Source organism: Electrona antarctica (assembly GCF_951216825.1).
Source record: "Electrona antarctica genome assembly, chromosome: 3".
NCBI lineage: Eukaryota > Metazoa > Chordata > Actinopteri > Myctophiformes > Myctophidae > Electrona > Electrona antarctica.
Window position 1 is genome coordinate 49,432,280 of NC_136808.1, and position 24,450 is coordinate 49,456,729.

At 44.5% G+C, this 24,450-nt stretch overlaps 1 protein-coding gene across 1 annotated transcript in view; it reads left to right on the forward strand.

The window, feature by feature from the left end:
- Window positions 1-549: 549 nt before the first annotated feature.
- The window catches only part of lpin1a (lipin 1a), a 35,375-nt gene continuing 11,474 nt past the window's right edge, over window positions 550-24,450 (forward strand). Inside the window, exons 1-13 of the mRNA XM_079497099.1 lie at window positions 550-744; window positions 6,467-6,667; window positions 7,289-7,384; window positions 15,093-15,192; window positions 16,288-16,492; window positions 19,529-19,612; window positions 20,359-20,448; window positions 21,106-21,217; window positions 21,637-21,850; window positions 22,408-22,664; window positions 22,713-22,869; window positions 23,013-23,106; window positions 23,816-24,018. Of these exons, the coding sequence (XP_079353225.1) occupies window positions 6,476-6,667; window positions 7,289-7,384; window positions 15,093-15,192; window positions 16,288-16,492; window positions 19,529-19,612; window positions 20,359-20,448; window positions 21,106-21,217; window positions 21,637-21,850; window positions 22,408-22,664; window positions 22,713-22,869; window positions 23,013-23,106; window positions 23,816-24,018 (1,804 nt within the window). The 5' untranslated portion in view covers window positions 550-744; window positions 6,467-6,475. The remainder of the gene's footprint in view (window positions 745-6,466; window positions 6,668-7,288; window positions 7,385-15,092; window positions 15,193-16,287; window positions 16,493-19,528; window positions 19,613-20,358; window positions 20,449-21,105; window positions 21,218-21,636; window positions 21,851-22,407; window positions 22,665-22,712; window positions 22,870-23,012; window positions 23,107-23,815; window positions 24,019-24,450) is intronic.

A 24,450-nucleotide genomic window follows, 5' to 3' on the forward strand; every position in this document is an offset into this window, starting at 1 on the left:
TGGTGCATTTATATAGCGCCTTTATCCAAGGCGCTTTACATATATTGTGCATTACATTCACCCATTCACACACACATTCATACACCGATTGCGGCGGAAGCCATGCAAGGTACCAACCAGCACATCGGGAGCAATTTGGGGTTCAGTGTCTTGCCCAAGGACACTTCGACATGTATACAGACAGGAGGAGCCGGGATTCGAACCGCCGACCCATGGATCATTGGACGTCTACCTCCTGAGCCACAGTCGCCCTTTTCGTACCTTTTCAATGCAATTGTAATTTAATGAAGAACGTCAACAACTGCTCATTCATTACTGGTGATATAACAATGAGCAGTTGTTTTTATTTTTTATTTTTTATTAACCACAATAATGGCTGTGTGAGTAATTTCATGTCACCCCCCCCCCCCCCCCCCCCCCCCCGCTGCACAATAATGTGAGTGTGACGTCACTGGTCCGGTCTTCATGGATGCGAGGAATAGCAGCGCTTTAAATACCGCGGGAGGGCAGGCAGGGCAGGCAGCCTACAGTTACACAGAGACACTGACCAGTCTCAGATGTCACTGGAACCTCATACTGTCTCCGTCCGGGGCTAATTATGTTGTTCTTGTTGGCGATCATCATCAGATAATAGACGCTTTGAACGATATAGTCGCCAGTCGATGGATATGTTGTTTTCTCTCTCTTTTTTTGGAGGATGACAGGAGGACAACCCCGAAGCACGAATCGGTGTCATTAAATAATGTATGTAGACTTATATATATTTAACAACATCATGCACTGTATACCTATTAGCCTGCACGTTGTAAGATTTGCGGTATTTATTTGGCTGGCGACAAACGCAACGAAAAATATGCAAATGGTTATTATGTGTCTGTGAGTGTTTGTGATGTGTTGACGGCATGTTTGTTTTGCTCAGTGCAACGTGCGTGCGCGTGCGACTGTTTGAATGAACGCAGCGAGCCTCACCCCAGCTGCTTGTGCAGAATTGATGTTTACATAAATGCCTTATTCATTATTATGCCTGACATATGATGTCACCAGTTTGAAAAACAGCCCATATCGCATGAACGAGATTTATGTTATATGATTGAAATTATAACGATACGAAAGTCAAACGTTTAGCCGGATAATTCAAAACAGTATACTATCCATGCATGACCATCCGTGCAGCAGTAGGCTATTTATGCAGTAGGTTAATGTGAGTAGACTCATAGCATAAACATTATATTCCATATTACTTGAATGCTCGCCAGAAAACACGTGCAGTCACCCCATAGGCAGCCTGCGGAATTGTAGCGGAATTGAGCTTGCATCGCAACCTTGTAGTAATGAAACGACGTGTGTGTGTGTGTGTGTGTGTGTGTGTGTGTGTGTGTGTGTGTGTGTGTGGCGCGTGTCCTCTGGTGTTGCTTATGAATCTCACTTTCTTGCCTGTGTGGGCTGATTTAATATTGGTGAATGGCATGTAATGCTATATAGCCTACAATTAAGTTATTGTGGGAGCAAAATATTCTGAAAGTCTAGGAGCCAGGAGGTCAGAGCATTAGAGCTGGGACAATGTTCCTCTACAAGAATGTTTCTAATAGCCTATAGTCTATTATAATATTCAATCAAGATGGCACACTTTCGTTGTCTGTGTCCCTTTTATACCCATGGAGTTCTTTGTCAGGCATGCCCAAATATGGAGTCTATAGACGTCAGAATGATGTCAGAACAGGCCATCTCCATATATGGACACTGGGCAGGAGCCCTGTGCAGAGCCCGGGGCCCCGGGCAGAGGCCTTTTGTGGTGGTTCTGGACAACCGTGGGTCCGACCGACTCAACATCGGGTACTGCACTCCCTGCGGGGGTGTGGAACGTGTGTACGGTGTGTCGAATTTGAAGTCGGTGGGGCGAACGCTTCTCGAGTTACGTGGATTACAGACGTACAGAGACTTGGTGCATTTATAGTTAGTCTATAAATGGTAAATGGTGCATTTACATAGCGCCTTTATCCAAGGCGCTTTACATAGATTGTGCATTACATTCACCCATTCACACACACATTCATACACCGATTGCGGCGGAAGCCATGCAAGATACCAACCAGCACATCGGGAGCAATTTGGGGTTCAGTGTCTTGCCCAAGGACACTTCGACATGTAGCCAGGAGGAGCCGGGATTCGAACCGCCGACCCATGGATCATTGGACGACCTGCTCTACCTCTTGAGCCACAGCCACAGTCTATATTAAGACAGAGAGGCTTATTGTCAGTATCAGCCAGGGTGTGGGAGTCTATCCCCAATTCACAATGTGCTAGACCTCTGGGAGATGGACTGCTGAGGTGGAGCGCAACACCTACCATCAGCTCCCAATATTTATACAGCACGACTTCAACCCATGCTCCTCATGCACTGAGTTGGCGGTCCCGGGATCAAACCTTGCGATCGAAAGGCGATTGATTGATTGAAAAAATGTATTAACAGTTTGCAGAATTACAGTACATTTCAAGCACAACTCAATACAAAGACTGTTAACTGTGAGTGGACGACCCAATAAAGCATTACACTTGTTTACAAGAGGGTCCACCTTGTTCAATTCATCAAAACATTTAGAGACGTACAAATATACACTTATATATAGTCAAAGAACAGAACAGGAATTCATCATAAAGGAGGTAAAAAAGGTTAAAGAAACATATACAGTGAGGGGAAAAAGGGGTGGGCGGTGGGTGGGGATTCAGATTTTACGGGGGCCAGTTTCGAATTGCAGCCGTCCATAGGTGCCCTTTGAGAGCAGATTTGAAAGAGTCAAGGGATTCGCATGTCTTAATGACTGTTGGTAGGGCGTTCCACCACTCTTGTTTGTGCCGAATCTGGGTTGCACATGGTTTGTTGAACTCCCTCTGGTGTTGTGGGTGTGGACTTTGTTAACAATCACAGTGTTAACACAAGTGTTCTAACGCCTGATCTACCTGGAAACAAATATCATATATATCATATGAGGTTACCATTTATTTGCCTAGCATGTATTCTTGCTTAAAAATAGCTGAATCCCATCTACAGTGCATTTACATGGCTTTTTTATCTGTTGAGCAGCACTGTTAAAAAGCTTAGAGAATTACCTGCTGATACAAGATGCCATATTTAACAAACAGTTGAACAACAGTTAAAAGCTTTAATAACAGTAGTTAAATTTGCTTCAACAAGCTATAGCAACTAAACAAGTTTCTATTCCCTGGAAGTCTGATGGGAGTTTCTGAATCACTTGTCATGACGTTTGAGTTGTTTCCTCATTGGCCATTTCAGCATGGCAATGTGTTGCAATTGGCTATTAACCAGGAAGCAGGTTGGTGTCCTTGAGGACACATGCTGGACTGTGTTTGTGTTAGTATCACATCATGGAACATGGCTCTGTGTGTGTGTGTGTGTGTGTGTGTGTGTGTGTGTGTGTGTGTGTGTGTGTGTGTGTGTGTGTGTGTGTGTGTGTGTGTGTGTGTGTGTGTGTGTGTGTGTGTGTGTGTGTGTGTGTGTGTGTGTGTGTGTGTGTGTGTGTGTGTGTGTGTGTGCGCGCGCGCGCGTGCGAGCGCATGGGAAGGTGTATGTAACCAGTCATTATTATGTAATCATTTTCTCAGCCCAACTCCTTGTTCTTAAGAACACACACAAAGAGATTAAGAGAGATATGAGTTCATACCACGAGGCCACGTGTATGAAACATGGTTGTTTACATCCAGGAAAAAACTTGGCACTACATCCAGATTAACCACTTTAAACCCTCTCGTCTTGTTATGAGGTGCAACTTGGCCCGCTTTTTTCCATCTACAAATATCTTTGTCAAAATTTGCACATCCACAAGCTCACCACACCTCGTTGCGATGCATTGTGAGCTTGTAGATCTGCTATTTTGGGGGCTAATGTTCCCCCCCAGAATAGTAGTTCAAGTGGTTAAGATGGTTAGAATGTGTCACGGGACGCTCAGCACGGCATGTGTAGAGGGTAGAGGGACGGTCAGAACAGAACAGGTCTGAGAACAGGGCTGTTAAGAACCCTTTGGATGTAATGGATGGGCTGTTTAACAAGCATTATCCATGTTATTATTACAAAGATATTATACTGTCTGCCAAGTCCATCTGTCCCCAAGGCACGCTGTGTTTGTGTGTGTGTGTGTGTGTGTGTGTGTGTGTGTGTGTGTGTGTGTGCGTGCGTGCGTGCGCGCGTGTGTGCGCGCGTGCGTGCGTGCGTGCAGGTGGAGATAGGGTGTTTTGGGAGGTAAGGTCTGTGTGTGATAGTGATTTCTAGAAAGCAGACAGACACTCCTCTATTTGTTCTCTGTCTCACGTGAATGCATGGATCTCTGTCTCAGGCAGCCCAGGTGCTAATGATTTCTAGTCAAAGGATTAGACTAGAGTTGTCTGCCAAGTTGTGCCAACTGGAGACGCGTGAGATGAACATGGGGTGTGTGGAATAGGGGTGCACTCACACGGTTCATGCAATTCTCTGTGCTCGTTGGGTGTTGTGTCATGGCCGCCCAGCGGCCCAATGCATTTCCAATGGAGGTCACATGGTTTGACCCAACATTGTGTTGTGTGAGGGGGAGGGGCGGACGACTGCGCCCCTCCCCCTCACACAACACAATGTTGGGTCAAACCATGTGACCTCTATTGGCAATGCATTGGGCGGCCATGACACAACACAACATGCATCCAACGAGCATCCAACGAGCACAGAATTGCATGAAAGGTGTGAGCTCAGCCTAGGACAGCAGTGGTGGGAAAGGTACTCAAATGTTTTACTTAAGTAAAAGTATCAATACTGTAAATGCAAAAGTACTCTGTTACTCAGTATGTGACGCGTTGTGAGCTAGTAGATGGGCTATTTTCAAAGTTTAAATAGGGCTGAAGTGGTAAATGTATGTTTTGTAATAATATTCAAAATCTGCAAAGTAGCACTAGTAGCCTAACAATTTTTTTGTTTGTTTAAATATTAGATTTTTATTCCACACTTTTGCAGTGACACATTACATAAATACTGTTGTTGTACATAATTACATAGTAGGCCTAAATACACATTCATTTCATGTTAGTCAGTACTTTCTTGTGGATGTTTTCTTTTAAACCTCCCCTCCAGTTTTCCCTACTACTCCCAAATGTCCCCCCCCCCCCCCCCCTCCCCCAACCTACCCACCCATAAGAAAGCCAAAAGAGGAAAAAGAAAGGGAGAGTTAAATAGAAACAAAGAAAAGGAGATTGGGGGAAAAGTGAAAGAGAGAGACAAGAGAAAGACAGAGTAGAAACAGCATGTTGACTCAGCCACGGATGGCGCATGCATCTCATGAGTTGTGTGACAATGGTAAATCAAAATCTGCACCCTCGAATTTAGGGTGAATACTTTTAGTTAATCCAGTGAGATGGTTTGCAGTGATTCGAAATTAAATGAGAGATGAGAGGCTGCCAGTGTCTTATAAACGTTTTCAACAGAACCACAGACAGCTATTTTCTTATTTTTTCTAGTTTAAAAAAAAATTACATTAAGTCCCGCAACCAGGATCTGTAACTAAAGTTTTGTAGTGGCGTTTTTAGTTGCCCCTGAGATGTAGTGGAGTAGAAGTAAAATTATAGAAAAATTGAAATACTCCAGTAAGGTCAAAATTCCTCAAAGTATAGTACTTGACTACACATACATACTGTTCTGGCAGCTTTTGATATTACTATTAGTAAGTAAACAACATCAGGAAGAAGCAGGACTCAACCATCAGGATTCGAACTCCATTCTTTTATTGTATATGTCATCACACCGGAGAGAGACTAGTGTCTCCCTCCAGAGCTTCCCCCAGCACTTGTAGACTTTTGTATTGTTCTTAATTGAACTTTTAATCTGTTTTAAATCAATGACCTCTTCCATACAGGAAAGGATTCCAAATAAGCCAGCTGGCTTCTTCCTTTCCTTGCATTGTATTTTTGTTCTTTGATATGTATTGTCTATATTTTGTACTACGTGCTAAATAAATAAACCTAAACCTAAACCTAAACTCCCCTCCACACATGTCACACACATATTTGATACTTTCAGGAGTGTACAGAGTTTCAGGAGTAACAAGAGATGGTCATGCCTTAAATGGACTCTATTCTATAGTTGACTCACACAGTTTGAAATAGGTTTACATGAGTCGTCAGTCTCTAATGAGTTTGCCAGTGAAGAACAGGTGGTAATTAGAGTGTTAAGTATCATCTACTAGTAGGCTACATTAAATGAATCAATACCATAGTGTTTGTATGCATTTTCGCCACCACAATACTTGGTTGCTTTTCACCACTGAGAGAGAGAGAGGATTTTGTGTTACTTTCTATTTTCATGACTATTTTCATCAACATATCTCTCTCTCTCTCTCTCTCTCTCTCTCTCTCTCTCTCTCTCTCTCTCTCTCTCTCTCTCTCTCTCTCTCTCTCTCTCTGTGTCTCTCTGTGTCTCTCTCTCAATCAGACCCAGACCATGAACTATGTGGGTCAGCTGGCGGGCCAGGTGTTTGTCCAGGTGAAGGAGCTGTACCGTGGCCTCAACCCGGCCACGCTCTCAGGCTGCATTGATGTGATCGTGGTGCGGCAGCCCAATGGATCGCTGCAATGCTCTCCCTTCCACGTGCGCTTCGGAAAGATGGGAGTCCTGCGCTCCCGCGAGAAAGTGGTGAGAGGCACTCTCTAACATTACACCACAATACTTTGAAAAAGGATTTATCATGGATCTGATTGATTGATTGATTGATTGATTGATTGATTGATTGATTGAATACTTTATTAACAGCTTGCAAAAAGTACAGACGTACAAAATAATTTCTAGAAGTACCGATTAACTGGTCGAGAATCGATACCTGTAGCATAAAGGGCCTTTCAAACGTGAAGCGATATAACGCGCCTATAGTTCATTTTCAATGAGACCTGCGTTTTCGCGCAGAGCACTGGGGAGCAGTCGCGGTGCAACAACGCAAGCGTATTTACGTGAGCGCGGTCCCGTGAATTTGTTGCGTGCGTGCTCGTTTTGTGCAAACGCTCGCGACTCACCAGACATGGATACGGTTTAGCTTTTCTTTTTACGCTTGCGTTGTCGCGCCCCTCTTGAGCAGACCTGGAGGAGATGACCTGTCGTTGATCCAGGCAACAACGCCTGCGTTCCTCGCTTCCCGTTTGAAAGGCCCTTAATGCATCATGAATTTATATTGTCCAAAAAAGAAAGAAAAAAGCTCTGCAACACCTTCTAGACAAAGTTGGTGAATGTCAGTGAGCTTTGGTGAATGTGTTTGTCCTGCAGGTTGACATAGAGATCAATGGGGAAGCAGTGAGTTTACAAATGAAGCTGGGAGACAATGGAGAGGCCTTCTTTGTCAAGGAGACAGAGAACATGTTGGTGAGCACTGAGTGACACACGCACGCACACACACGCACATACACGTGACAGAAACCCTGTAGGTATAAACATGGAAGAGAACAGTGTAGATCCATGACTGACTGAGTGAGTTTCACATAGCATGTCGACACACACGCACGCCAGCAGGGATGCACGTACACACACACACACACACACACACACACACACACACACACACACACACACACACACACACACACACACACACACACACACACGCGGGTGTGCACGTAGCTCTGCATTAGTGGAGAGCAAAGGTTAATAAGGGAACAGTCATATTGGTAAATGGTGCAATTACTGGATATAGTACTTTACCATGTGGATTTCATTCACCCATTCATAGTATTCAGGTACTGACAGTAGTCTTGTGTGGCCAGACAACTATTCCACAATCTCTGGATGCTATATAGAGTCTGGAACTACACAACCCTGAAATCTGAGTCAGGAAGCTGGCATCCGTTCGTAATTTCTCTTCACAAAAATAGATTTTAAAATATCTTTAGATTTTATTTTTTCTGCTAAGCATCAAACTAGATGATTTTGATCTATATTAGGATACATTTGCGCGACTCTTAAGACGAAATGCTTCCGCTTTCCCCCTTAATCATCAACAGAGCTTCCATGCTCCAGTACATTCTATCAATATCAACAGTATATCCACAATGAATATATGAATATGAATACATAAAAACAAGGAAACAGGGATCAAGAGATGAGCTGGATGAGTTTATTTAATTAACCTTCAGCTGTGCTAATCTCTCAAATGTAATAGCTTCCATTAATGACTGTAACTAAACATTGACATGGCCTCTCCTCTCCTCTCTCGATTCTCTCTCTTCAACCCCTAGCACTCCTCTCTCTCGCTCTCTCTGTATGCCTTCTTGTCAAATTTTTTCAATAGATGCTAGACGTGTTTTTTTCTTGACATCAAGAAAGTTATTTAGATAGCATTTTGTTTAGACAGATGCCATAGGTTCATTGTTTGCCTGGTGGTAACCTAGGTTTTATTGAGGCACTACATTTTGAACTGTCTATTTGCTGAAGTATACGCCTACACTGCTTATTTGGATCTCACACTTGTAAGTTGCTCTGGATAAGAATGTCTGCTTAAGGCCTAAATCTCTCACCTCCTCTGATCTCCTCTCTTATCCTCTGGAAAGTTCATACCAGAGAGAGGACAGAAGTTTCCATTCCCATTTTGGACATTACCTTAAATTGACTGTACACATCACAATAAGTCATGCGAATAAAGGGCACCTAGCTCTTTAACACCATGCCTTGAGTGAGTCAGTGCCTAGTTTCTGGTCCTCTCCTAAACATAGCACAGTGCAAAAGGCTATTTGTATACTAGAGACACAGAATCCACCTGATGTCCAGTCTGGTCATGCACACAAACGGACTGGCAGGACAGCTTGTAGACAGAAGAGAAGACATACAGATCCCAGTATAGCCTACTTTGAAACGGATATACGCAAGAAACTGAGTGCCCTCCAACCCCACAAGGCCACTGGCCATGACAATATTCCCTCCAAATTTCTCAGAGACTCAGCCATCTCTATAGCTCCAATCATCACCCACATAGTAAACCTCTCCATCAAACAGGGACAGGTCCCCCAAGATTTCAAACTGGCCAAAGTAACCCCCTTGCACAAGAAAGGGAGTAAAGAAGACCCTGGCAACTACCGCCCTATTTCTATTCTAAGCTCCATCTCGAAAGTGATGGAAAAAATAATATGAACAGGTTGAAAAGTATCTTGCCACTAATAAATTAATGTACGAGTTCCAATCTGGCTTCAGAACGTCCCACTCCACTGACACATGCCTTCTCTATTTGAGCGACCACATCAAACATGAGGTGGATGCTGGCAAATACTGCGGCATGGTCATGCTGGACCTCCAAAAGGCTTTTGACACCGTGAACCACTCCATACTGGTTAACAAGCTAAAAGCAATTGGTTTCGATAGCACATCAGTGAGCTGGATGCAATCCTACCTGGAGGGGAGAGAACAGATGGTGGAGGTGAATGGAACACTGTCCCCCCCCTCCCAGTGAGCTGTGGCGTTCCACAAGGGAGCATACTAGGGCCTTTACTGTTCCTAATATATGTTAACGACATGACTTCAGCTTGTGACTGCAACTTGTTCCTGTTCGCAGATGACTCGGCACTGCTAGTCTCGGACAGGAACAAACTGCAGGTTGAAAAGGCCCTCAGCTCTGAACTCGGTAGAATCTGCACCTGGCTCGCTGATAACAAACTATCTTTACACCTGGGAAAAACTGAATCCATTCTCTTTGGCTCTAATAGTAATCTCAGCAAGGCAAATGGCTTCTTGGTTAGAGTGGGTGACAATGTTATCACACGTAAAGATGAAATTACCTACCTAGGTTCCATCCTGGAGGCTAATCTTTCCGGTGATAAAATGGCCACCAACGTAATCAAAAAGGTCAACCATAGAACAAGATTCCTTTACAGGATCTCCTCACTGGTCAACAAAAACACCTTGAAGACCTTAACAGGAGCCCTTGTACAAGGTTTCTTTGACTATGCATGCACCTCCTGGTACCACAGCACCTCAAAGGCCCTTAAAACCAGGCTCCAGACTTCCCAAAACAAACTGGTCAGGCTCCTACTTGACCTCGCCCCCCGAACCCCTGCCCACTTCGACAGGCTGGAATGGCTTAGGGTCGACGACAGAGTACAGCATCTTGCAATGGGTCTGGTCCACAAGATTCGATACACCACCAAGATACCCATGTACCTGTCTAGATACTTCCTCAATGTTAACGAAGTCCACACCCACAACACCAGAGGAAGTGCAACGAACCATGTACAACCCAGATTCGGCACAAACAAGGGACTAAATTATTTTCGCTCATATGCCACCAAAATGTGGAACGCCCTACCAACAGTCATTAAGACATGCGAATCCCTTGACTCCTTCAAAACCGCTCTCAAAGGGCACCTACGGACGTTCTCTGGGGTCCCAGCATCCTCACTCTCTCAATGGTGGTGCTAGAGGAAAGACCATGAGGTCACCAAATCAGTAGTGTTATTCTAGCTTGGGCACCATTCCATTTCGGGTTTATGAACCGGTCGGGAGCGGATGATATCGCTACTATGTTGTAGTATTGTTTTGTAGTCATCAATCTTCCGGAACTTCCTTTTCCCTCAAACCCATTTTTCTCAATAAAAGCTACAGGCTACAAGAGCTTTTATTGTTATTCTTCCGGTTTGAGGGAAAAGGAAGTTCCATTTGATTGTTCCTGCCTGATTCTCTGATGAGGACGAAGTAAGCCTTGCCGAGCCATGAGGCCCATAGAGTCTTTGGTATGACCCGGCCGGGGATCGAACCCTGACCTCCCACTCTCAGGGGATCGAACCCTGACCCCTGACCTCCTGGGGATCGAACCCTGACCTCCCACTCTCAGGGAAAACACTCTTGCGATGAGGATGGTGTACAGAAGGTGTACAGAAAATACCATCACAAGTGACCCCCCGGGGAAATAGATGGACTGACACAGACATGTAAATACAGATCAGACAGGCACCTAGAATGTATGATATGTAGGTTATTTTCGCTATGCTTTTGTATTTTTATCCCACGTTATTTTTCCGTAGAAATTCAATGTGGAAGCATAACTTATCAATTTATATATCACTGCATCCGATACATGTTATGGCTCAAATATCCTATCTTCAATATTCATATTGATGTTCTGAAGAACTCTTTTGGATGCGAGTTCAATAGGCCTATAATTGTTTGGAGTTTTGAGTTTTCTGTTGTTGAGGTGTGGTCTTCTTACTCTCACATCCTTTTCCTATTTTTCTCTAGCCTGACACTCAGCCTGAATTTTCATTTCGTTTCACTCCATTATTCAGTCTGAACGCCCTCCCTACTACAGCCGTTTCTGAGATGGGCGTTGACAAAGAGGCAGTCTTCGGCGATTGGTTCACCCTTAACCAATCACAATAGTAGCAAAGCAGATGACAAGGCTCCGACCGCAGCAGGCTGAACTTAGCCGTGGTTGAGGGCATGTCAGCGGGGGGGGACAGAGCTAAATGGCCGGGGCATGGGACTCGAGTGCGAAATTGCGATTATGCAACAGTTACCAAAAAAAAAAAACACGTCAACTCAATGTCATTGTAACTAACATTTTCGAGCGAAAAAATAATTTTTTGAATGAGACTTTCACCCAGTATGAAGCTAAATGTGACACCAAAAGAGTAGCATAAGTTGCTATGCTACTGGCGCAGCCATGTTTGTTTGTGTCTGGACGGCGCTGTTGTTTTGACGTCATCGAGTTGAAACGACGCTGATTCGTCGGTCAGATTTCCAACCGAGTCTCAGACCTCCTTCGAGAGCGTCACCAGACCCTGAATCGCCTGAATATATTTTTTTAATGGGCGTGGCTAGCGATTCAGGGGCTGGAGCCAGGCTAATTTTTCTCAGCTCTTCATGCTTTATTCTTAAGGTGCAAGGTTCAAGGTTATTGTCCCTTGCGGGAAATTAGTTTGCAGCCAGATAATAGTAAAAAAATACACACGACAAACAACATTCAAAACAAGACTAAGATCTAAGAACAGGGCACTAAAGACAGATAATTCATGACATTCAATAGTAGCAAAGTCAGCAAAAGTGCATTAGTGGGCAGTATGTGCAAAGAGGCAAGAATAAAGTGCTATCTGCTGTTCAGCAGCTGAATAGCAGCCGGGACAAAGGATAGTTTGAACCGATTAGTCTTTGTAGTGGACACCCTCAGCCGACGACCTGAGGGCAACAGTTCAAACTCAGACCGAAGTGGGTGATCCGAGAGACCTCCAGGAGGGAGGAGGCTCTCTTAAGCATCTGCCTCTTGTACAGTTCTATGAGTTGGGCTTTGGGTTCTCCCTCTTGTACAGTTCTATGAGTTGGGCTTGGGTTCTCCCTCTTGTACAGTTCTATGAGTTGGGCTTGGGTTCTCCCTCTTGTACAGTTCTATGAGTTGGGCTTGGGTTCTCCCTCTTGTACAGTTCTATGAGTTGGGCTTGGGTTCTCCCTCTTGTACAGTTCTATGAGTTGGGCTTGGGTTCTCCCTCTTGTACAGTTCTATGAGTTGGGCTTGGGTTCTCCCTCTTGTACAGTTCTATGAGTTGGGCTTGGGTTCTCCCTCTTGTACAGTTCTATGAGTTGGGCTTGGGTTCTCCCTCTTGTACAGTTCTATGAGTTGGGCTTTGGGTTCTCCCTCTTGTACAGTTCTATGAGTTGGGCTTTGGGTTCTCCCTCTTGTACAGTTCTATGAGTTGGGCTTGGGTTCTCCCTCTTGTACAGTTCTATGAGTTGGGCTTGGGTTCTCCCTCTTGTACAGTTCTATGACTATGAGTTGGGCTTTGGGTTCTCCCTCTTGTACAGTTCTATGAGGTGGGCTTGGGTTCTCCCTCTTGTACAGTTCTATGACTATGAGTTGGGCTTTGGGTTCTCCCTCTTGTACAGTTCTATGAGGTGGGCTTGGGTTCTCCCTCTTGTGCAGTTCTATGAGTTGGGCTTTGGGTTCTCCCTCTTGTACAGTTCTATGAGGTGGGCTTGGGTTCTCCCTCTTGTACAGTTCTATGAGTTGGGCTTGGGTTCTCCCTCTTGTACAGTTCTATGAGTTGGGCTTGGGTTCTCCCTCTTGTACAGTTCTATGAGTTGGGCTTGGGTTCTAACTTCTCCCAGAAATCTTACTGGCCACTTTGACGAGGCTGCTTACGTAACATCTCTGTCTGTTTGTCTCTCTCTCTCTACGAATCTCAGTTTCTGGGAATTTCGTTCAGATCTCGACGTGACTAGATAAACAATATCTGTGTCAATGAGCCTACTGGCACCAAGCCCAGCTTCAAGTGCCCCCCCCCCCCCCCCCCCCCCTCCCCCTTTATCTCTCTCTCGCTCTCTCACTCACTCTCTCTCTCTCTCTCTCTCTCTCTCTCTCTCTCTCTCTCTCTCTCTCTCTCTCTCTCTCTCTCTCTCTCTCTCTGTTTCTGCCCAAAGGGATCAGGGTGAAAGTGAGTGGCTGCCTAGGCATGTGTGTGAGGTGGTGAATCGGGCGACTCTGAGAAACTGAATGTTCCATTCTGAAGTTACTGACTCTGCTAGTGGTCACAATGTGTTTGTGAAATCTGTATCAGAATGACTGAATGGTATCTCGTTATGGTCACAGTCTGTATGAATGCCTTGCTTGTCAAATGATTCTTGTTTACAAAAGAATGGTATGCATCGGAACACTGGCTTCCAGTTGTCCTGCTGAGCTTGTTGATTTGTAGTCATGTTGTCGTGATGTTTCTATAGGCTATAATAACCGATGTACTGGATAATCAGAAAAAAAGCCTGCACACTGATTAGTTGCAAAATTAGATTATTAATTTACATGGTGAAGAATGTTTTTCTCAGTACTTCATCATGTGTCTCATGTTGACTTATTTAAACTATTAGTAGTATCAAATTGAAATTAGGCTGACGCTGTCTGTCTGTCTGTCTGTCTGTCTGTCTGTCTGTCTGTCTGTCTGTCTGTCTGTCTGTCTGTCTGTCTGTCTGTCTGTCTGTCTGTCTGTCTGTCTGTCTCACGCTCTGTCCATCTCTTTGTCTCTCTCTTTCATCTCTCTCTCTCACTCCATTTAGGGCCATGTTCACTGCAAGGCACGTGTAGTAGGCTGTTTGTAGGCTGTTTCTTCCTCTCTAGTTCCCATTCGCACACAATTCCTCAGCATCATTGCGCGTGTGTGTGTGTGTGTGTGTGTGTGTGTGTGTGTGTGTGTGTGTGTGTGTGTGTGTGTGTGTGTGTGTGTGTGTGTGTGTGTGTGTGTGTGTGTGTGTGTGTGTGTGTGTGTGTGTGTGTGTGCGTATGCGTGTGCGTGTGTATGTGTCCGTGCATGTGTTCGCGCGTGCGTGCATGCATGCATGCGTGTTAACGTTTCTGAAATGAACTGTAATGTAAACTTGGACAGTAGCCTGGACTCCCTGGAGTCCTGGAAATGTCATCTAATCCATTGGTTCAGCCCGTGACCCATGACAGAAATTAGATATTCTCCCGGGACCCAAACTAGGGAAAAATAGCAAATATTTGTACTAATTCTAATTTATAGAATTCTAATTCATAGAATTCTTTGATTTTTCTTTCATTTCTTCATAACATTACTGAAAAATATCATTGGATTTTGTTATTAATTCATGAAAAGTTTTGCTTTTTTGGGAATGTTTTTTGAAAATGTTTTGATATAATAATAATTAAAAACAATATGTAGGAAACCAAAAATAAGGGGACCCGTACAAATGTGCACGCGACCCACAAATGGGCCCCGAACCCAGTGTTTGTGAACCAATAGTCTCGCATAGCCAGACAACTATTCCACAATCTCCGAATGCTATATAGAGTCTGGACCTATAGCCCCCATGAGCTGAGTAACGGAAGCCGCCATTTCCGTTCACGGAAATATATTTTAAAATATATATGCTTAGATGTTTTCTATTTATATTAGGATAAATGTGCGCGACTGTAAAAACGAAACGGAAGTGGGGAGGAGGCTCCACTTCCGCTTTATAGTTTACTCATGACAGCTCTTCCGTTGGTCCAGACTGTATGATGAAGCGTTTGGAAATCGCGGAGGCAACAGTCTGGTAAACGCGAGACTAGTGAACACAGTGATCTAATATCAAACACTTCCTCTGTGGACAGGAAGTGGTTCCATCGTACCTGGCGACATCACCCATCGTGTCAACGGGGGCGGAGCTAATGGAATCCAAGCTGGGCAGCAGGGGTGTGTTCCGACGCCAGGGTAAAGACGCTTTGCAATGCATGTTGCACTGATGGTTCTCAAAGTGGGGCCTGGGGTCCATCTTGCGCCACCCTTATCCCTTATCCCTAAACTCATTTGAGGGAAAAAAAACTATACTATACTATAGCCGATCTACGACGTTGTGAGCTTGTAGATCGGCTATCTGAACTATTTTAAAAGGTTTTTTTAAATAGTAAAAAATGGCAAATTAGTTTAGGGATAAAGATATAGCCCATAATGTTTCTTCCCATATCACCGTAACAGAATTATTTACTAATGCAGGTCCTAAAAAGGATTGCCTTTCATAAAATGCATAAACTGTCCCCATATTTCCTGAGAGTGTGATGTATTTTCTGCTCTGTTACTTGATTGATTATGGACGTTTCATTAACACAAGAGCTATGATTTTGTAACTTTGTTTTTTTTCACAGAAGCATTCAATACTGGAGTTGAAAAACAAAAAACGGTGGCATTAACAGCTTCTCTTTTTTTTCTTTCCCATTTTGGGCGGGAACCCCTTTTGGTGTTAGCATTATGTTATGCTTTAGCTATTGAAAAATAGCAGATCTACAAGCTCATAGCGCGCCACTCGGTGGCGCCCTATGAGCTTGTAGGTCTGCTATTTTTTTTTAAATCGAAGAACGACTGACATAGAAACATAGCTTTTTCAGAAAACTGTCAGGATGTAGACATTTTTAGAATCTGGTCAAAATGGGTTAATAAACTACTTGAATTGTCTGTAACTTTAATATAATTGAAAAATAAATATATTGTTTTAAAAACATAACATCAAAATCAATTTAACAACTTTAACCCACAGTACACCGGCTATTCGGAAATTGCAGATCTACAATGCAAATAGCTTGTACTATAGTGTAGATCAGCTATTAGAGCTAGTAGATCAGAATATTTACACATCTATGCATGGGGTCTGCCAAGAGCCAAGTACTGTACATATTAATGTGTGGATCCTTGGCATGAAAAGGTTTGAGAACCACTGGCATGTTGACGTGAATGTGTGTGTGCTTGCGTACCGTTTCTGTATATGTACGTGTGCTGACGTTCACGTCTCTCTCTCTCTCTCTCACCACACAGACTCCGCCCCCAGTTCCCTCCCACTTCCTGTCCAGACGTTTGGAGCGCAGCAGAATGATGGAGGGATGACGAAGAAGAGGAGGAAGAAAAGGAGGAGGACGAGGCCTGAAGAAGATAGGAGAGAAGAGAGTGGAGGAGAAATGTCAGATCACGAAGACATGTTCACCATCGACATGAGCTCTGATGATGACAGCGAGGGAGACAGGTGTGTGTGTGTGTGTGTGTGTGTGTGTGTGTGTGTGTGTGTGTGTGTGTGTGTGTGTGTGTGTGTGTGTGTGTGTGTGTGACGTGTGTGTGACGTGTGACGTGTGTTTGTGTGTGTGACGGGTGTGTGCATGTGTGCCAAAATTTGTAAAAATATATATAACAAATATTACAGGTGGGCAAAAAAAATCGATTCACAAAAAACAATCTTTATTTTATTTTTTCATTTTTTTTATCATGTCAGAAAAACTGACCCTCGTTATCTGGCTGCATTGAAGCGTATATGATTCAACTTTATATTGTCTATAATTGTTTAAAAAGGTTCTAGTATAAAATAAATGCAAAGTAGATGAATCGCAGAAGCATAGTATAATTAAGAATCGCAATATAAATCTAATCGGCACCCTAGGGATCGAGATCGTATCGAATCGGGAGATAAGTGAATCCGCCCCTATAAAATATTGTAGATATGTCATAGATGAGTGATGTCATAGATGACTGATGTCAATGTCACAGGCTGGTCCCACATCGGTGCCACGCCTTCCATCCCTACGCCGGCACAAGAATGTGTTGCCACTCACGCCGACAGTCCTCCTTGACCCCAGGCACTTTTCTTATCCTTCTTAATTATAGTATAATTAAGAATTGCAATATAAATCTAATCGGCACCCTAGGGATCGAGATCGTATCGAATCGGGAGATAAGTGAATCCGCCCCTATAAAATATTGTAGATATGTCATAGATGAGTGATGTCAGACATAGATGACATATGTCAATGTCACAGGCTGGTCCCACATCGGTGCCACGCCTTCCATCCCTACGCCGGCACAAGAATGTGTTGCCACTCACTCCGACAGTCCTCCTTGACCCCAGGCACTTTTCTTATGGAATTATGGAACAAAGCTTGAGGCAGAATAAATTATCCGAGCAGGTATTACTGTAGGTTTCCCACGATCATGAAATTCCTGGAAATGTTTTGAAATTAGAAAAAAAACATCCGTGCCTGGGTAGACTCACTCGTGGCTTCCATGTGCAGTTATAGCGCCTGGCCTAGCGGGCCAGGCGCATCATGCCACATATAGGCTCTGGCCTGACAGCGTGTCGCGCGTTCGAGTCCCGTTCATGGCGACCTTTGCTGCGTGTCTCTCCCCTCTGTCTCTCTCTCCCTCTTTCCTGTCAATCTTCACTATCTATCTATCTATCTATCAAAAAAGGCAGAAAAGCCTAAAACAAATCTAAAAAGAAAACAAAAAGGGTTGGGGTTAGTAATGAGTCGGAATTAAATTTAAAATGACGAATGACGAATATATGATGTAATCCAATTTCACCTCTGTTGCAGCAGCAACAGTCTTGCATACTGTCTTCTGTGGTGTCTCACTCTTAACACAATCAGCGCCGGGATTTCTTTCAAAATAACAGCTCGGGGTGCCGCGCAGATATGGCCGCTTTTACTCTGTAAGCCCCACCCTTCCGTTCTGGACAAAAACCAGGAGAAATATTTTTGCTTGCTTACCTCGCTATAAAGTCGCTGAGTAATCCCTCGCGTTCATATTTTTAACGAGAGGCATGTTGAAGTCCGAAATGAACGTCCTACGATCTAAATGGTTTAAGGTCCCTGCACACTGTTGCGTTTTTCTGATCAGCATCACTTTCCTTCACAATCAGTATTTTCCTGCTCAGTGCTTGCTTTGTGAATAACATAATTGTAGTGGAGAAACAGGGAAATCTGAGCTTTGTGGTTGTGGTGGCCCACCATAGCTGGGGCGCCGTCCATCATTATGGATATTAGTTTTAACAGGGGAAGTTATGTTTGGTTTACAGTCCAACACCAGAAAATGTCCTCCTCACCCCAGCTCCCCTCATGTACACACGATAAGAAGCTGAAAGGCTGCTTTAACTTTAGCAAATGGCTTTGTGAATAGAGGCTGTCGTGTTGCTGGCTGATATTTCAGTTCCTTTCTCTTTTCAGTACACTGGAAAAGTACTGGCAAATGATCTGTGGTTGTCAGTACCAGATAATATGTGACCAGATTTGAGCCGATTTGAGAGAGAGCCTGCCATCGCGCGAATTCCAGCTTTTCACCAGAGGAGAAAAACGGTTTTATTTAATTATTTTTTTCAAAATGAGTTAATAGCACAGGCATACTCTTCACATACTAGAGCATGTCTGAAATAAGTGTCAGAGCTGAAATCGACACAAAAATGAAATAAATGCTTAAACATGTAGCTAGGTGTAATGTTAGAGACCACAGAAGTGAACCTTTCAAGCCTATTAAAGCCATATCTCCAAAACTGGTGAGTCAAATTGAACAACCAATATGTCAATTTGAAGCTATGATTCCTTGCTTTCACATGACATGAAAAAACTAAAATTCAAAAAAAATCCAATGGCAGTCAAATTTGGTCACATATGTGTGAAATATCTCATGCACACACATTCTTCAGGCAACTCTAAACAAAACTTCCGTACGGTTCTTCCCCCAGACTGGAATAATCATACAGTAAGTTTTGTCATCGTCAGCAAAGTGTCAGTTTGCCGCTTGACACATGGCATCCACCAAGGACAACACCTTATGACAAGACACTGCCAGCTGGACATGCCCATAACTAAGTGGGTGCCCCTAATCTTCTGTCACATGTGTACCCCTTCCCCCGATATTCACACGTGCCTGGAAAGTTACTGCCCGTCAGGCTATTCTAGACTCCCAACCTCAGACTGGTGTCCTGGTTCTTTCCCCTGCAGTATGCTGTGTCCGGCGTATGGGATGTCATAATGATGTTTTGTGTACCCTGTACAATATCATACTCTTAAATGTGTGACACGATTATTTATGATTCTGGTGTGTGTGTGTGTGTGTGTGTGTGTGTGTGTGTGTGTGTGTGTGTGTGTGTGTGTGTGTGTGTGTGTGTGTGTGTGTGTGTGTGTGTGTGTGTGTGTGTGTGTGTGTGTGTGTGTGTGTGTGTGTGTGTGTGTGTGTGTGTGTGTGTGTGTGTGTGTGTGTGTGCATACGCACATGCGTCCATGCGTTTGTTTAGACCCACATACAGCGATCAGGGGCCAGCAGCCAGTGTGTTGAGCAGCACTTACACACACACTACTGACTGGACTCGCTTGCAGGGGTACGACACACACACACCCACACACACACACACACACACACACACCCACACACACACACACACACAGACACACACAGAGACACACTGAATAAGAGATTGACGTGTTCTGGAGGTGCTTCTGTACATCACGGGTGGATAGAAGCACTACAGATACAGCCAGGATGGAACATCGTCTATGTATTCAATTCATCAGCATGGTATAAAAGATAATAACACAATAATAATACATGTCATCAATAAATACAAAACATCCCTAAACCTATATATTTAAAGCCATATTTTACTATTAAAAAAAAAACATTTTAAAATATAAAAACGTGTCGATCTATCGACACGTTGTGAGCTTGTAGATTGGCTATTTGAACTATAAATGTTTTTCTAAATAATAAAACAGGGCAAAGTCACACATTCTTTAAATGATGTCTCAGAATTGTGTTGTGTTGTTGCTGAGATAAACGTCACGTTGATCATGAACAATGTAAGACTGTGTCTATTTATTCTGTTGCTGTCCTCTTCTGTGACTGTTATTTATACTCTCTTTCTTCCTGTCTTTCTTTTCGTCCGTCCATCCATCCGCCCGTCTGTCCGTCTATCCATCCATCCATCCATCCATCCATCCACCCACCCACCCACCCACCCATCCACCCATCCTTCCACCCACCCACCCATCCATCCTTCCATCCATCCATCCATCTTTCCACCCACCCACCCACCCACCCATATCCTCCTTCCTTCCTCTCTTCCAGTACTGTGATTGAAGACACTCTGTCCATCGCTGCGTGCAGACGTCTGTCCATATCTTGTCCTGAGCAGACGTCTCTTTTATCCGCCATTAGGTATTTGTCATGCTCTTGTACCATGTCAGTCCCGTGAACAGCATTCATGCTGCAAAATGAAGGCGGCAGCTTTGCCCACATGCTAACGTAAACCACAACGTGTACCACTGAAGGATACCCTCACAAAAAGTTAAAATATTGAGCTAAGAGATGTTTCTGTCAAACAGCAACGATATCCATTATTCTTCAGTAACTGCAGGGACATGCATGCAGCGGTTCTGGCAATCCTGATCACCACTGTTCTGTGGTTGTCACCAATGCAACACAAGTCCAGATTAGTGCTTATTGCATCTTAGCTTTCAAATTCATGCGGTATTCAAAGCTGTAACACCACACGCACGCACGCACGCACGCACGCACACACACACACACACACACACACAAACACACACACACACACACACGCACACACACACACACACACACACACACTCACACACACACACACACACAGGGACCGGAAAATACTCCCCGTTCCACTAGATAGTAGATAGGACTATCTATTACTGAAGATAGTGTTTGGTGAAAGGTTTTCATTATCAGCAGAAAATGGCCCATGAAGGAACATCCTTATATTTTCAACCTTTGGTAAATGCTTGGTGTGTAAAGCAGGATAACGAGGCAGAGGTGAAGAACTAATCATGTCCTCTTACTCAGCAGCCTCAACGACACACGCTCAATGACTCCAAAGAGTGATTCAGAACTAACCAATGAGAGTACAGGAAATCCTATGCTGTGGGCTTGGGGAGAGCTGCCACAGGCTGCTCAGGTAAGTACACATGCACGCACACAGTCACACAGACACACACACGCGCACGCACACACGCACGCACGCACACACACACACACACACACACACACACACACACACACACACACACACACACACACACACACACACACACACACACACACACACACACACACACACACACACACACACACACACCCCTTTGGTACAACTAGCACACAGTATAGCTAGTAATAAACAATCAATTGCTAGCATTATGAAATAAGTAGCCATGTATCTTTCTACACAGAAAATGTGTTTTTTAGAGATAAGTTTCTCTTCAATCACCATAGGCCAGACAAGTTAATGGTTAATATCACACCATTTCCCTGTCTCTTCTTCTCTCTCTTTCTGCCCCCACAAATCCTTCTATCTCTTTATTCACTCCTTGTCTCCAGCCTTCCTTCCTGTCCAGCCTTCCGGCACACCACAATCCAGAGCCCGTCCTTCCACCGGCTCCGGTGTCCGTCCCCGTGTCTGAGAGGACTCACTTCAGAACCATCTCCGAGCCTCCTTCTCTCACCATCTACATGCCCCAGAGGCCAGGGGACAGCTGCCCTGGGCCGGCACAGACCAGTGATGGAGCCAGAGTTATGCCTGGAGGAGAGCACGGTAATGAGCATTACGTTTTGGGGGTGTGTTGTCAGTGATTGTGACGTCATCCAGTCCATGGCGGCACCTGTCAATGGGGAGGAGTGGGACGGAGGGGCTGTGTCCTCCTCACTGGCAGGTGAGTCAGTTGGATACAACAGCAGCGTGTGGAGAGGAATTAATTGAGAACACCCCCCCCCCCCCCCCCCCCCCCAACCTAACCTGACTCCACCAGATGGGGCAGCAGAGAGTACACAGGGTTTGAGGGGGGGAACCCTGTGAACTCTCTGCTGCCCCATCTGGCGGCGTCAGGTTACCCCCACCCCTCCCCTCTCCAATTACTTGCCTTTCTGCTGTTGTACACAACAACAATGTTTCTGTACACGTAATGTCACTTTGTGCCTTTTAACAACAAAATCTTGAAAGTCGAACAATTTTGAACTGCGAAAAGGTTTGACAACTACTCATTTAGAAGGCATTTGTAGAATTGGCCTCAGGTCTTAATGGGTTACATGTAAAGAAGTAGGTGTGGCTATAATAACACTGTCAACTCGTGCTGTTTCTCCTCTTCCTCCCAGGGAGGGACGTGGTGGAGAATGTGGGCGCGTCGTGTGGAGAGGTGGTGGAGGCTCTGAGGGGAATGGAGGACAACGCGGGGGCTTCGTGTGGAGAGGTGGTGGAGGCTCTGAGGGACATAAAGGAGAACGGGGGGGCTTCGTGTGGAGAGGTGGTGGAGGCTCTGAGGCACATGGAGGAGAACGGAGGGGCTTCGTGTGGAGAGGTGGTGGAGGCTCTGAGGCACATGGAGGAGAACGGGGGGGCTTCGTGTGGAGAGGTCGAGGCTCTGAGGGAAATGGAGAACGCGGGGGCTTCGTGTGGAGAGGTCGAGGCTCTGAGGGACATGCAGGAGAATGCGGGGGCTTCGTGTGCAGAGGTGGAGGCTCTTGCAATGTCTCCAGTGATGCTGCCTGAATTTATGGAGATGCGTGGAAACAGAGACAGTCCAAACAGACGGACGGACTCTCCATCAAAGAAGAAAGGTTTGTGCGTGAGTGTGTGTGCATGCGTGCGTGCGTGCGTGCGTGCGTATTTTATTGGTTTAAAATATCGGTTTTGATATATTTTTGACCAGCCCTGATTCACCAGGTGTGTTATTGATGATGTCACGTGTTATTGATTACAGAGAAGAGGAGTGAACACCTGGGTTCTGACGGAGTCTACCTGGATGACATCACAGACATGGACCCTAGCGTGGCTGCACTGTACTTCCCTAAAAGGTATACACACAGACACATACATGTACAATAACACATGTACTGCACACACAGTAGTAGCACATGTACAGTACACACGCACGCACGCACGCACACGCATACCCCTAACGCCAAAGCTCCACCTACTGTGTTGCGCTGCGTTGTGTTTCTGTCTCTTCATTGGAAAGAGACAGAAACAATTAAGTTGTATCTACAAGGAAGTACTTCTTTAAAAAAGTTTAAAAAAAGCTGTCAAGATAGCAAATTACCTCCTCTCATCCACTCTGCAGGGAGTTCGAACTACTTCCCTCTGGTAGATGGTACAAAGTACCAAAAGCTAACCGTAACATCTTTAAAAATTCCTTCATTCCTAATGGCACTAAATGATACCATGTCTCGCTAGATTCGTTTTTTAATGTATTTGCCACTGTTGTCCTGCATTTTTGCCATGAAAATAATTGTGTAAGAGTTGTTACTGTTGTTGTGACCGAAGACAAATTTCCACACGTGGACAATAAAATAAACTAATTAACTAACTTCAATGTAAAACAAATCAGGACGACTGTGACGCAACGCAATGCAACGCAACATCGGCAGCACTAAAGGGAACATTCCCTGTGTTGACGCAGGCTCGATGGCTGCAGTGGAGCTTAGGCGTAACTCTCTCTCTCTCTCTCTCTCTCTCTCTCTCTCTCTCTCTCTCTCTCTCTCTCTCTCTCTCTCTGCCATGCAGTGAGGGTGGTGGAGGTGATTCGGTTCGGGGTGGCTCAGACGTCATGATGCTGGCCGTACGGAGTGCCAACCAGTCCCCAGAGTCGGTGGCCAGCAGTGGGATGGACAGTGGAGTGGACAGCCTCTCGGAGCAGCTGGGAGATATGCCCCACGTCGCCATCTCTCTGTGTGGAGGGCTCACTGACAACACAGAGATCACAAGAGGTACATACACAGACAGTACATACTGTATGTGCACATCAGAGTGCATACAGCACTGGTTCTCACAATGTTTCATGTCAAGGACTAGGGCTTTCACTTCTAGTGATTTTTACTAGTTGACTAGTTGTTTAACTAGGCCTACCTATTGTGTAAAAAAAAAAGTAAAAGAAAAAACTGTGTACATTGGTGACTACATTGGTGACTATAACTATAATCTAGCTTACTAGTCAACTAGTACCAACAAGGTCGACTAGTGGATTTACTAGTCGAACTAGTTGAATAGTCGACTAGTTGCTTAAAGCCCTATAAAGGACCCCCAGGGACCCCCGGAAGAGAAGATTTAGGCCCTAGGCTATATAAAAAAGATATATATATATATATATATATATATATATATATATATATATATGTATATATATATATATATATATATAT